Raw genomic sequence first — 13,445 nt, forward strand, 5'->3', positions numbered from 1 at the left:
CCCCAGCGAGCTCCCCTCCCCCCCCGGTTTCCATAGCGCCGCCGCAGCCCCCATCGCTCGCGTCGCGCCCCCCCCCGCGAAGAGGAGCCGGGAGCGGGTCGCTCGCTCGCCCGCGCCAGGCCGGGGAAGGGCCGGGCCCGCCATGGCCGCGACCCCCGCTCCCGCCCCACGGCGCCTCGGGGCTGCTGCGCCGCCAGGTACGGAGCGGCCCGATCCCGCGCCGCTGCGAGGCTGGTTCTCGGGCTGGGGGGCTGCAGAGATGGGGTGGGAGCTGCCGGGCGTGGGGGCTGCAGAGACGGGGGCGGCCGGGCTGGGGGGGGGGGGGGCTGCAGGGGGCCCGTGCCAGGGATCGTGGCCCGGATGCACAATAGCGGCTTTCCCAGCGCTGCGGGCCATTGTGTGGGCGGGGGGGGGGTTGGCATGAAATTGATCTGGGCCATGGGCCGGGGGGGGGGGGCGCTTGGTTTCCTGCCTCTGGCTGCAGATTCAGGAGGGTCGAGCCCATCACCTGTCCCGGCGGTGGGGGAGGGGGCCGCTGCCCCTCCCCCCGGGCGTGTGAGTGGGGGGGGGGTGAGTCCTGCTGGGAATGCAGAGCTGGGCGCGGGGGCGATGAAGGGGTCTGAGCTGAAGGATGGGGGTGGGGGCAGATGGGGGGGGTTGAGCTGAAGGGGTGATGTGGGGGTGAACGGTCGGGGCAGATGCGGGAGTCTCAGCTGAAGGATGGGAAGGGGTGATGGGGGAGGGGAGAAGGGTGGGGGAGATGGGGGGGTCTGAGCTGAAGGATGGGGAAGGGGGAAGGGTGGGGGAGATGGGGGGGTCTGAGCTGAAGGATGGGGAAGGGGGGAAGGGTGGGGGAGATGGGGGGTCTGAGCTGAAGGATGGGGAAGGGGGGAAGGGTGGGGGAGATGGGGGGGTCTGAGCTGAAGGATGTGGAAGGGGGGAAGGATGGGGGAGATGGGGGGTCTGAGCTGAAGGAAGGGGAAGGGGGGAAGGGTGGGGGAGATGGGGGGTCTGAGCTGAAGGATGGGGAAGGGGGGAAGGGTGGGGGAGATGGGGGGGTCTGAGCTGAAGGATGGGGAAGGGGGGAAGGGTGGGGGAGATGGGGGGTCTGAGCTGAAGGAAGGGGAAGGGGGGAAGGGTGGGGGAGATGGGGGGTCTGAGCTGAAGGATGAGGAAGGGGAGAAGGATGGGGAGATGGGGGGTCTGAGCTGAAGGATGGGAAAGGGGGGAAGGGTGGGAGAGAGGGGGGGTCTGAGCTGAAGGATGGGGAAGATGGGGGAGATGGGGGGGTCTGAGCTGAAGGATGGGGAAGGGGAGAAGGGTGGGGGAGATGGGGGGGTCTGAGCTGAAGGATGGGGAAGGGGAGAAGGATGGGGGAGATGGGGGGGTCTGAGCTGAAGGATGGGGAAGGGGGGAAGGGTGGGGGAGATAGGGGGGTCTGAGCTGAAGGATGGGGAAGGGGGAAGGGTGGGGGAGATGGGGGGGTCTGAGGGGAAGGATGGGGAAGGGGGGAAGGATGAGGGAGATGGGGGTCTGAGCTGAAGGATGGGGAAGGGGGGAAGGATGGGTAGATGGGGGGTCTGAGCTGAAGGATGTGGAAGGGGGGAAGGATGGGGGAGATGGGGGGTCTGAGCTGAAGGAGGGGGAAGGGGGAAGGGTGGGGGAGATGGAGGTCTGAGCTGAAGGATGAGGAAGGGGGGAAGGGTGGGGGAGATGGGGGGGTCTGAGCTGAAGGATGGGGAAGGGGGGAAGGGTGGGGGAGATGGGGGGGTCTGAGGTGAAGGATGGGGAAGGGGAGAAGGATGGGGGAGATGGGGGTCTGAGCTGAAGGATGTGGAAGGGGGGAAGGATGGGGGAGATGGGGGGGTCTGAGGTGAAGGATGGGGAAGGGGAGAAGGATGGGGGAGATGGGGGTCTGAGCTGAAGGATGGGGAAGGGGGAAGGGTGGGGGAGATGGGGGGGTCTGAGGGGAAGGATGGGGAAGGGGGGAAGGATGAGGGAGATGGGGGTCTGAGCTGAAGGATGGGGAAGGGGGGAAGGATGGGGGAGATGGGGGGTCTGAGCTGAAGGAGGGGGAAGGGGGAAGGGTGGGGGAGATGGGGGGGTCTGAGCTGAAGGAGGGGGAAGGGGGAAGGGTGGGGGAGATGGGGGGGTCTGAGCTGAAGGATGGGGAAGGGGGGAAGGGTGGGGGAGATGGGGGGGTCTGAGGTGAAGGATGGGGAAGGGGGGAAGGATGGGGGAGATGGGGGGTCTGAGCTGAAGGATGGGGGGGGTTCTGAAGAATCCCTGCTCTGTCAGGTTTTGGCCTGGGCTGGATGCTCAGAACAGCCCATGCCCACCCCTCTGCGTTCTTTGTCCTGTGGCAGAGATGCCCTGGCTGGGCTCAATTTCCCCCACGCCTCACCCCCCGTGCCTGACACCCAGATAGGCCTGGTGCCCTGACGGAGCCCAATCTCCGTTCCTCCCCCACCACCAAGCCTGGTGCTCTGATGGGGCCTGATCCACCTGCAGACTAGGATGAAGCCGGGTGGGGGTGGGGATGGGGGGGCACTCGGCTGCAGGGCTGACCTAGCAGGATCTCAGCACTGGGCGCTGTCCGGTCTGGGGCCCCCGGTGGGAAGTGGAGTCAGCTCCCCCAGAGTCCTGCGCCCCTGCCCCTCTCAGCGGGGGCGACGTGTCCTGGGGGCCCGCCCTGAAGGGAGATCATGCCTGGGGCCGGGGGAGCAGCCCTGACACACCTTTTTGAACAGGGATCCTGGCCGGTGGTGTGGGGCTGGGGGGGGGGCGGGGGATATGCTGCAGCCCTGGCCCATCCCAGTCCCCTCTAGGGAGGAATCGGCCTCAGGACAAGCCCTGCCATGGGGCAGCATGGAGGTACCAACTGTCTACATGGCCAGGCCGGCTGTACTGGCTGGTTCCTCCACCCCCAATCTCCCCCCCTCCCCCGTGCCCAGCTGGGGCTGGGAAAGCCAAGGTCTTTACCAGCAAATCCCCCACATCCATGGGGGAGGCGAGCCCTGTCTCTTGCCTGTTTCTCCCCCGCACATACAGTGCGAGGGCTCAGGCCACTGAGTCGGGAACTCCCCTCCCCCCAACACATGTAGCTGGCCGGGGGCCAGTTTGCTATCAGAGGGTCCCGTGGGAGCAGCTGGTAGGATGTGGGGTCCCTTCCTGCAGCAGTTGCGGGGGCTGGGTTGTTATTGGAAGGTTGCTCAGGCTGGCTTGTTATTGTAGGGTCTCCTGGGGGCTGTGCCCCGTGTTTATTGCAATGCAGCTGCATAGAAGGGAATGGTAAAGCCCGGCTGTGCTGTGATTGCCAACGGCAGCTGGGGGGGTGCTCTGCTGTGCAGGGGGGCGATCATGGGGTCACACTGAGCCTGCTCCCCGCTCAGCCATGCTGAAGTCAAGTCATACTGGGAGGCCAGTGGGAGAGACTCCTCCCCTGGGGACACTGGCAAAGGGGTTGTCCCTGTGGTGGGGAGTTCCCCATCAGGTGCCCCCCACCCCCTTGCCCTGCCACCGGGACCCCGCTGGTACCAGCCCTTGTCAGTGAGCAGCACTGACCCATGGCCTGAAGTGGAGGCAGATACCAGCTCCGGCGCCCATCTTGCTCCCTGCATCATGACACCCCCTCGTGTTGCCCTGGAGCCAGCCCTGATTCTGAGGGGAGAGCGCCCCAGCCTGAGCCCACCCCCCTTCCTGCAGCGTCCGGGTGGTCTCGGAGGGTCTCCCAGCCAAGCACTGACTCCCCGTTCCCTGAATGGCGGAGGCAGGACCCCACCACGCAGGGATCCGGCTGCAGGACACGCTAGATTTGGCCGTTTACATCACTATCCGGCGCTCGGCGACGGCAGGGAAACCTGGGGCCCCAGTTCACCTCAGAGCCAAGAGTTACCTGGCATCGAACAGCCCAGCTGGGGGGGAGCGAGCTCGGCTGGGGGGATCTGGGGTGCAGGAGTGGAGAAGAGATCTGGAGTGCAGCTGGCATTGCCGGGGGCCCGTAGGGGGATCGGGGCCCTGCAGTCAGCGTTGGGCGCCGTGGGGCAAATGTGGCATTGTCGTGGTGGTGGGAGGGCGTAAGCATTGGTATGGGACAGGGCTGGGCCCTTCACAGGAAGGCAGGGAGCTCAAAAGCGGGGTGGGGGGACCCTGGCAGGGTCCCCCAGAGCAGGCTGCGAGCCTGGAGCCGAGTCAGTCTCCGGGCCTGGTCCCATCAGAGGATGCGCAAGCCTCCGTGGGTCTCTCTGCAGCTTGGAGGCCTCTGCCCAGACGCAATGCCAGGCTCTGCTCAAGGCCCTGGCAGCTCCAGATCAGCTGTGATGCCAGTCGCTGGGGGCTCTGGGAGTAAACAGCAACAGATCCCCCAGCCCCCTCACCTCGCAGGGCAGCGCCCACGACACGCGAAGCTCCCGGGTGCTAGAGACTCCAGGGCTTGGTTGAGGCTTACGGACCACGGGGAGGGGCCTGTGCACCATGGCTGCTGGGCACCGGCTTGTTTGGATCCAGACAGGCTGTCGGCAGCCCCCGTTGGGACACAGCTCCTCCCCCAGATGCTTGTCACTCCCTGCAGGCGGGGAGCAAAACCCACCGCCCCCTCCATCCTCGGCACAGATTGAGCAGGGCCCAGAGAGCCACACCCCTCTCAGTTCCTTATGCCAGCTGCCTCCCTAAGTGCCCCCTCGCCTTCCTCCAGGGATGCCTCTTGCCTGGCAGAGCAGGCTCTTAGAGGTTTGTTAGCACACGGGCCTGTGGGACTCACTGCCACAGGATATTACGGAGGCAGAGAACAGGCATGAAGAAGAGAAACTGGCTGGGTGATCCTGAGGCCAGTGTGGATGTGCTCAGCTTGACAGGCAGGAGACCCAACGCAACAGGGGCATGAACCCCCCCTGCCCCAGGGCACCGGACGAACCCTGAGTCCCCTGGCAGTAAGGAGAAAAAGTCCTTCAGGGCAGGTTATTCATCGGCAGCCACTGGGGGATGGGGAGAGTCATGGATGTCCCTTTGCAGAGACTGGGCTGGAGCCCTGTGCAGGGAGGAGTGTGTGCCCCTTCACTGAAACCGGAGTAGGGGGGTTCTTAGCGTTCACACCCCTCCCATCCACAGCCTCCATCCTAGGGTTGGTCAGGAATGTGGAGAGGAAGCAGGGAGCCAGCCGGCCTGCGAGTCTGGAAATTCTGGCTTTTCCCTGAGTGGGCTGCCCCGCCAGGGCCTGGGGCTGCCGCTGACTGAAACTGCCAGGGTTCGTGTCTGTTTCAGGGTTGTCCAGCACTGAACAGCAGATGTGAAACTGCTATTTCAGTCAGTGGGTGCCAGGCCCCGGGAGCAAATGTGGGGAGCACCCTGGGGAGGGGGGGTTTCCTAGAAGGAAAATTGAGTGGGGTTTCCATCTGAATTGGAACCAAACCCAATGTTAAAATATCCCCCGACCCAGAAACCCTGAGATCCGGCCAGCCCGGACCCCCACCTGCCGCGAGTCCGGCCCAGGAATTCACCTGCTTCCCTGCCCTGGCTGTGAGGGTCTGAACGTAGTGAGGGATCCAACGTAATCTGGGAGCAGCCGTTTTGGTAAGATGGGCCGCAAGGTGCCCCCCACAGGCTACGACTGCGACCCCTTGTGACCCCCCTCCCCTCCATGCACTTTAAACACTGCCTGCCCTTCTGGGGGTTGGGGCCCGAGCAGTGGGGAGATCAGTGGGGAGGCAGGGGATGGGCTGACAGACTCAGCTGGGCACCATGTCCTGTGAGCCGGACCTGCCACGGACAGACCCCCACGCCGCGGGCAGAGCCGGCGCCCCACGTCCTCTGCACAAAGGGGGCTGTGCTGGGAGCCCGCGGCGCCTGTGGGGCGGCTGGATGTGGGGTGGGGACTGCGAGCAGGGGCGTGGAGCGTGGCAGGTGGTTCGGAGGTGGCACAGACCGGAGCTGCTGGGGCTTGGTGAGACCAGCTGCATGGGGCCCAACTCCCAACCCGGGGCCTCCTGGCTCCAGCTCTTGGCAGAGGCGCTGGAGAGGGGCCCCGGGCGAGGGAGAGCCGTGAATCACCGGGGGGGTGTGTGTGTGGGGTGGAGATCACACAAGGAAGAGGGAGGAGGGAGCCGGGGGGGGGGAGGAGGTGGAGGCAGGGAGGATGGGCCCCCCTGAGCTGGGGAGAGCCCTGTACCTTGGAGGGTAGTGGGGGGGGGGCGCTGAGCTAGCAGGGAGGGGACACGGGGGGGGGCGCAGAGCTGGCCGGGGGGGGAGGACGCGCTGACGCCAGGTGGGCCGATCAGCTGTCGCGAATGGGGGGGGGCTGGATAGCCCCGGGGGGGGCGGGGCAGCCCCTGCAGCGTCGTAACCCGCAACCCCCTTGTCGCCCCCCCCCGTTCTTTGTAGTTCCTGGTTCGCGGCTCCGCTGAACTCGCTCCGGGCGCTTCCTGCTTCCCTCTCCCATGGGCTCCCCAGGTAGGTGCCGCCCGGCCCGGCCCCCACGGCCCGGTACGCCCCCCCCCGGAATGGCCTGCACCCCCCCGGTACGGCCCCCTGCTTCCTCCCATAGGGGGCAGCCCCCCTCCAGGTGCAGGAGGCCCCCCGCCCCGCTACAGCCCCCCCCCTCCGATAGGGCCCATCTCCCCCTTTACCAGCCCCCCCCCGCGCGGTACAGCCCCCCCTTCCTCCTAGCACCCCCCCCCCGGGGTAGTTCTCCCCCGAGCCTCTGGGGTTTGCTGCATCCATTGCGGAAGGGGGGGATCTCAGTGAGCCCCCCCCCTCGCCTTCTCCCACCTCCAGGTGTGGGGCTCTTCTGCGGGGGGAGGGGGGAAGGCTGTTCTCTTCCCGCTGTGGGTCTGCTCATGCGGGCCCCGGTGGGGGTGGGTCTGGGTTACATCTGCTGGGTCCTGGGGGGTGGGGGCATGTCTGGGGGCCAGGACGCCTGGGTTCTTCTCTCCCTAGCCGGGGGCGGGAATGGGGATCCGGTGGGTTAGAGCAGGGGGTGCTCGGAGCCAGCACTTGGGGCCGGGGCCTATTCTGTGGAGCTCCCCAACCCCCTAGCTCAGCCCCACTTTGGGGCTCCCCCAGCCCAGCTCTCCTGGTCCCCTCCCCCCACATCTGGTCAGGCCCCAGAGGGGCTCCCCCAGACAACAAAGGCCACAATTCAGCCCCCCCCCACTCCTGAGACACCCCAACCCAGGGACCGACTGGGGCAAAAGCTCCTTGGGGCACCTCCCTCATGCACCCCAGGGTGAGGGGTGGTCTGAATCCTGCTGAGGTTGCTGGGTGAGGGGGGCAGCCATAATCTTGAGTGGCCCCCAGTGTGGGGGAAAGGGAGAGAGGCCTCCTCCCCTGACACCGCTCGGGTGCCCCTCTTTGATCCAGGCTGGCAGGGGGCCCCACCTGGTGCATTTGCCTGCCCCATGGGGTATAGGGCCCCAGCCCCCTTGCTGGAGCCATAGCTCCGGGGCACAAGATTCAGTGGGGCAAATGAAGGGGTGTTATTCCTGGCACTTACTGGGGTGGGGGGAGTGGGGCATGGCCCAATTTGGGATAAGTGTGTGTGGGGGAGTCTCCCTAAATGTGCCAGGGGGCTTGGGAACCACCTGCTCCTCGTGTCCAAGGCTGAGGCTCAGTTTGTGGGGCTCGATCCCAAGGTCCCCCATCCCTTCAGGGGGGGTTGCACCTCTCTGGGCTCCCCGTATTCTGGGCCTGGCCCCTGGGGAGCAGAAACTACCCGAAGTGCAGTGTCCTCTGGCCACACCCCTGATCTGCCCCAAGTAGGGGGCCAGGGCCTGACCCCACTTCACCGGCTGGGGCCCCTGCAGGGGTGATTCTTGGGGGGGGATGCACCCCTATTCTGGCCCATTCGCGCTGCTGGAGGGTGGAGGGGGGATGGATCTGTGTCTTAGGGTCCTGCTAGACTCCGCTCCCTCTCCCATGGGCAGCCCCACCCCCAGCCTCCTTATCCCTCCCCCAGGACCCGGGATTTCCCATTCATTACTCTGCTGTTTCATAACCCAAGGTGGTGGGGAACGCAGCCTTCGGCCTTACGAAGCGGGTTTTTCGCAGCAATCGTGCCCCCCTGTTTAAAAAAACCCTTTGTTAACCCCTCCAAACAAGCATTTCTCCCCCATCCCCCCCCCCGTGTTTTATTTTAATTGCAATGATATTTATTAAATGATTGTCTCGTGACTGTCATGTTTGTGATGGGTGACTGATCAGCTGTGGGGGGTGGGTGTGTGTGTTTTGTTTGAACTTGGGGGGGGGTTCGCTGTGGGGCAGGCTGTGGGGTACAACCCGCCTGACACCACTGAGATGGACAGGAGCTAACTCACCCCAACCCACACAGCGATAGGGGAATAGACCCCAGAAGATACACCCCGCCCCCCCCCCGGAGCGTGGGACCCGAGGGTAGAGATTTAAAGGCCAGAGGGGACAACGATGGCTGGGCCGAGGGGATGGCTGGGCCCCGGAGGGGATCCGCCCCTCCCGATGCTTCCTGGAGCCGAAGGTTCAAATCCCAGCTGGGGCTGGGGCAGTTGGCTGGCTGTGGAAGGGGTGGGGGTGGGGCGGTGTCCGTTGTCTGTCTGTCTGTCTGTCTCTAGCCCACCCGGGAGGCGATGCCGGCGGCTTTGATGACTGTTCTTTTCTCTTCAGTGTCATTTGTTTTATCCAGGATGGCGGCATGCGGGGGCGCCACTAAAAATAAGCTCACGGTCTCTAAGCCCGTCTGGGACTTCCTGACCAAAGAGGCCCCCTCCAAGCTGGTCAGGCTGAAGGAGGAGACCAAGCTGAGCATCCTGATCGATGGGGAGACCTCGGAGATCTACGTGCTGCAGCTCTCCACGCCGGCCCCCGGGGCCGGCAATGGCCTCTACCTGGCCCGCAAAGCCCTCAAGGCCTTGCTCAAGGAGACGGAGAAGGAGCTGAAGAAGGCACAGCGGCAGAGCGAGCTGGTGGGGTGCATGGCCCTGCTGGACAAACCCGGGGGCGAGCTGCGCCCACACGGGGCCGGCGTGGTCTCCCGGGGTCAGCAGACCTCCGGGGCCAGGGCGGGGGGCCCAGGAGGGGGAGGGGGCCTGGGGGGGGTGGCGGGCTGCTCGCGGGAGGAGGAGCAGGAGAACCAGTGCCCCATCTGCCTGGGGGAGATCCAGAACGTAAAGACTCTGGAGAAGTGCAAGCACTCCTTCTGCGAGGACTGCATCACGCGGGCGCTGCAGGTCAAGCGGGCCTGCCCCATGTGCGGGCGCTTCTACGGGCAGCTGGTGGGCAACCAGCCCGAGAACGGGCGCATGCTGGTGTCCAAGGACTCGAGCCTGCTGCTCCCCAGCTACGAGAAATACGGCACCATCATCATCCAGTACGTCTTCCCGCCTGGCATCCAAGGGGTGAGTTCTCCCCCGGCCTCTGGCCCCAGCTCTGCAGTCCTCCCCAGCCCGCCTGGCTGCAGCGGGGGGTGGGTGGGGGGCTTGTTGGGGCAGTCAGCTGCAAGGGGCGGAGGTCTGGGTCAGCTTCCCTGCCTCCCTAGCTCTGCTGGTGCCCCTCAATCCCAACCCGCAGCCCCCTGCTAGCCCAGCCCTGGGCTCCCTACACTCCAGCCCTGCCGGTGCCCTAAATCCCAGCCCCCTGCTCTCCCAGCCCCATGTGCAGTGTCCCCACCAGGCTGCGTTGGCCCTTGGATGCCCCCCCCTTTCCTGTCCGCCCCCCATCTGCTAATTTTCCCTCTGCACTGGGATCACCTGGTAAATCTGGATAAATCTAACTCCTCCCACATCCATCCGATCCCTGCCTTTGCCCCTGGGGCACGGCAGAGCCTTGGGCACGGCCCTGGCAGGGGGCGGCACTGGGGCACACCAGCCCTACCTTGTCCTGTCCCCTCTGGACTGGCGTCGCCCTGTGGCTCAGGGAGGCTGAGCACTGTGTAGGCCGAAAGCAGGTTGGCATTCGGGGGGCAGTGAGCAGAGGACATTCCCCCTCCCTCTCCCCAAGAGTGATACCCCCTACGCCAGTTGCAGGGTCACCCGCCCCCGGGGTTCTGCAGGGCAGGAGGAGACCAAGCCCCCAGCTGGAGCGACCCAGGGGGCTGCCCGATGCCCGCAGTGAGCACTGGAGGAGACTCCGGCCCATGGGCAGCGTCACCCCTTGCCTGGCAGCAAAGTCTGTGCCAGGCTTCACAGCATCCCTGGCGTCTGATTGTCTCCGTCTCCCCCCATTGTAGGCGGAGCATCCCAACCCCGGCGTGCGGTACCCGGGCACCACGCGGGTGGCCTACCTGCCCGACTGCCCAGAGGGGAACAAGGTGCTGGCCCTGTTCCGCAAGGCCTTCGACCAGCGCCTGACCTTCACCATCGGCACCTCCATGACCACGGGCAGAGCCAACGTCATCACGTGGAACGACATCCACCACAAAACCAACTGCACCGGGGGACCCCAGCTGTAGGCAGCCGCCGCCCGCAGGGCTAAGGGGCTGGGGGCCAGTGGCAGGGGTGCTGATGACCCATCCGTGCTCCTGAGGGGGGCCCGACGGGCACTGGAAACCTGGGGGGGGCTCAGTAGGGGGCTCTCTCCCCTGGCAGTCAGTGCTGGCCCCGGTTCGAGGGGGCACTGTGCTGCAGGGGGTGAGATAGGGGGCTCAGCGGGGGGCGCTCTGCCCTGGCTCTCGGCGCTGACCCCAATCCCCAGTGCCGGGGGGCTCAGCGGGGGGCGCTCTGCCCTGGCTCTCGGCGCTGACCCCAATCCCCAGTGCCGGGGGGCTCAGTGGGGGGCGCTCTGCCCTGGCTCTCGGCGCTGACCCCAATCCCTAGTGCCAGGGGGCGCTGCGCTGCGTGTCAAGACGCTTGTGACCCTGGCAGCTCCCGGGGCCCTTTCTTCAGGAATTGGGACACACCCCTCCCCGTGCCCTGGCCAAAGGCCCCCCTGCGGGTGCCGGGGTCCCCCGTGAATGGCAGTGCACAGCTGAGGTGGCCAAGCTGCTGTGGCTGGGGGCGGGACAGGTGAGGCTGGGGAGCTGTCCAGGCGGGGGTGTGCATGGCTGATGTCTCCCCTGTGTGTCTCCTAGATTCGGGTACCCCGACCCCACGTACCTCGCCCGGGTGCAGGAAGAGCTACGAGCCAAAGGCCTCACTGAGGATTAACCCTTTCTCTGCTGCGGCTCCTGCTGTGGGGCCAGGGGGCGACCCGGGGGGGGGGGCAGGACGGCCCCACAGCGTCTCCTGTCCAGCTGGGCCCGGGGCGGCCACGCGTCCATCAAGGCAAGGTGCTTCGCCGGCTCCGCCCTGCATTGCGGCTGTCAGTGCCAGAGCCCCTCCCCGCTGCCAGTGCTCCTTGGAGGGGCGGGCGGGGGGAGTGTGAGTGTGTGACCAGGGCGTGTCTGGAGAGGGTAGGGAGATCAAGCGTATGTGTGTGTGAGAGTGAGAGATCAGGGGTTGTGTGTGCAGGGGGTGAGGGGGGGGTGGCTGTACCGGGTGCGGGGGATCGGGGGTTGTGTGTGCAGGGGGTGAGGGGGGGGTGGCTGTACCGGGTGTGTGGGATCGGGGGTTGTGTGTGCAGGGGGTGAGGGGGGGGTGGCTGTACCGGGTGTGTGGGATCGGGGGTTGTGTGTGCAGGGGGTGAGGGGGGCGTGGCTGTACCGGGTGTGGGGGATCGGGGGTTGTGTGTGCAGGGGGTGAGGGGGGGGTGGCTGTACCGGGTGTGGGGGATCGGGGGTTGTGTGTGCAGGGGGTGAGGGGGGGGTGGCTGTACCGGGTGTGGGGGATCGGGGGTTGTGTGTGCAGGGGGTGAGGGGGGGGTGGCTGTACCGGGTGTGGGGGATCGGGGGTTGTGTGTGCAGGGGGTGAGGGGGGGGTGGCTGTACCGGGTGTGGGGGATCGGGGGTTGTGTGTGCAGGGGGTGAGGGGGGGGTGGCTGTACCGGGTGTGGGGGATCGGGGGTTGTGTGTGCAGGGGGTGAGGGGGGGGTGGCTGTACCGGGTGCGGGGGATCGGGGGTTGTGTGTGCAGGGGGTGAGGGGGGGGTGGCTGTACCGGGTGTGTGGGATCGGGGGTTGTGTGTGCAGGGGGTGAGGGGGGGTGGCTGTACCGGGTGTGTGGGATCGGGGGTTGTGTGTGCAGGGGGTGAGGGGGATCGGGGGTTGTGTGTGCAGGGGGTGAGGGGGGGGTGGCTGTACCGGGTGTGGGGGATCGGGGGTTGTGTGTGCAGGGGGTGAGGGGGGGGTGGCTGTACCGGGTGCGGGGGATCGGGGGTTGTGTGTGCAGGGGGTGAGGGGGGGTGGCTGTACCGGGTGCGGGGGATCGGGGGTTGTGTGTGCAGGGGGTGAGGGGGGGGTGGCTGTACCGGGTGTGTGGGATCGGGGGTTGTGTGTGCAGGGGGTGAGGGGGATCGGGGGTTGTGTGTGCAGGGGGTGAGGGGGGGGTGGCTGTACCGGGTGTGTGGGATCGGGGGTTGTGTGTGCGGCAGGGTGTGTGGGATGTGGCCGTTCCTAGCTGGTGGGGTCGGGGTGGGGAGCGTGTGCCCTGTGGGGGGGAGATCAGGGTGTGCAGTTGCGGTGGCTGTACGAGACGTGTGTATGTGTGAAAGGGGGCCTGGCTCGCACACGACACCTCCCTGCACCACACCCGGCCCTGGGCCCAGCTGCCCTCCTCTCCGGTTCCTGCTGGGCCCCGGAGCCGCAGTCGGCTGAGCTCTTCGCTGAGCACTGCTTTCCGGACCTACGTGAAGTCGCGGCCCTGCCAGGACGCCTGCCGTGTGCCCCCCGGCGATGCCGCCCTCTGCGGACACCTGCCTCAGCACAGCCAGGGCTGCGGGCCGTGGGCACCCCCTGCCCAGCCGTGGACAAAGGCTCCCGCTGGGACCCGCCTCTCCTGTATATACCCCTCCAATCCCGCTCCGGACTCTCCGCCGGGGCCTGGGCCTGGACGTCTGGATCTGAACTCTGCCGACCGGCTTCCCCCGGCCATCGCCGCCGACTCCACCTGCCTGGGCACCGCGGGACCCGTCTGTTTCTTTTGCCTATTCTCAGCATGTGGCTGCGGCCGTCCAGCGTGTACCCTGTGTGACGGAGACGATGCGTCCCGTTCTGTGAGCAGACTCCGCTCTCTGTCCTGTGTTAACCTCCCCCCCCCCGCGCCCCGGCTGAGCTGCTGCCCTGGGGAGGATGGGTCCCGGGCCTCTCCAGAGGGGGGAGCGGGGGTTGCTGGTTAAAAAAGAGGAGAAACCGAGTCGCTCGGCCCCTGACCCGTCTGTCCTGGATTCTGTAGCTTTGGTTGAATAAAAGTATGCAACATGTCTGCGGCCCCCTTTCTGAGCCCCGTGGCGGGGGCCACGGGGGGAGGGCCCCTGCTGGAAGCAGAGCTACCATTATTAGGGATAAGGTTGCCCGAGGCTGGCTCTCTGGGAGTCGCAGGGCTGCTATTATCTCTGTGTATTACAGTAGCACTTAGCCCCAGTCATGGCCCCGCACCCGTTGTGCTAGGTGCT

The 13,445-nt window shown here is 66.5% G+C and overlaps 1 protein-coding gene across 4 annotated transcripts; it reads left to right on the forward strand.

Annotated features, from left to right (window-relative positions):
• The first annotated feature begins 109 nt into the window (after positions 1-109).
• On the forward strand, positions 110-11,405 carry DTX3 (deltex E3 ubiquitin ligase 3). Of its 4 annotated transcripts, none has more exons than XM_078849563.1 (6): positions 114-197; positions 5,435-5,568; positions 6,376-6,444; positions 8,629-9,359; positions 10,190-10,407; positions 11,030-11,405. In XM_078849563.1, the coding sequence occupies exons 3-6, from the start codon at positions 6,432-6,434 to the stop codon at positions 11,103-11,105; spliced, it is 1,038 nt and encodes a 345-aa protein (XP_078705689.1). In that variant the 5' UTR covers positions 114-197; positions 5,435-5,568; positions 6,376-6,431; the 3' UTR covers positions 11,106-11,405. The 4 variants fall into 4 exon arrangements, with proteins under 4 accessions (XP_078705691.1, XP_078705689.1, XP_078705690.1 ...); XM_078849564.1 differs by lacking the exon at positions 114-197 and adding an exon at positions 485-570; XM_078849565.1 differs by lacking the exon at positions 5,435-5,568 and having other exon boundaries at positions 110-197.
• Positions 11,406-13,445: the final 2,040 nt, after the last annotated feature.

The sequence above is a fragment of the Lepidochelys kempii genome, chromosome 20, assembly GCF_965140285.1.
Source record: "Lepidochelys kempii isolate rLepKem1 chromosome 20, rLepKem1.hap1, whole genome shotgun sequence".
Classification (NCBI taxonomy): domain Eukaryota; kingdom Metazoa; phylum Chordata; order Testudines; family Cheloniidae; genus Lepidochelys; species Lepidochelys kempii.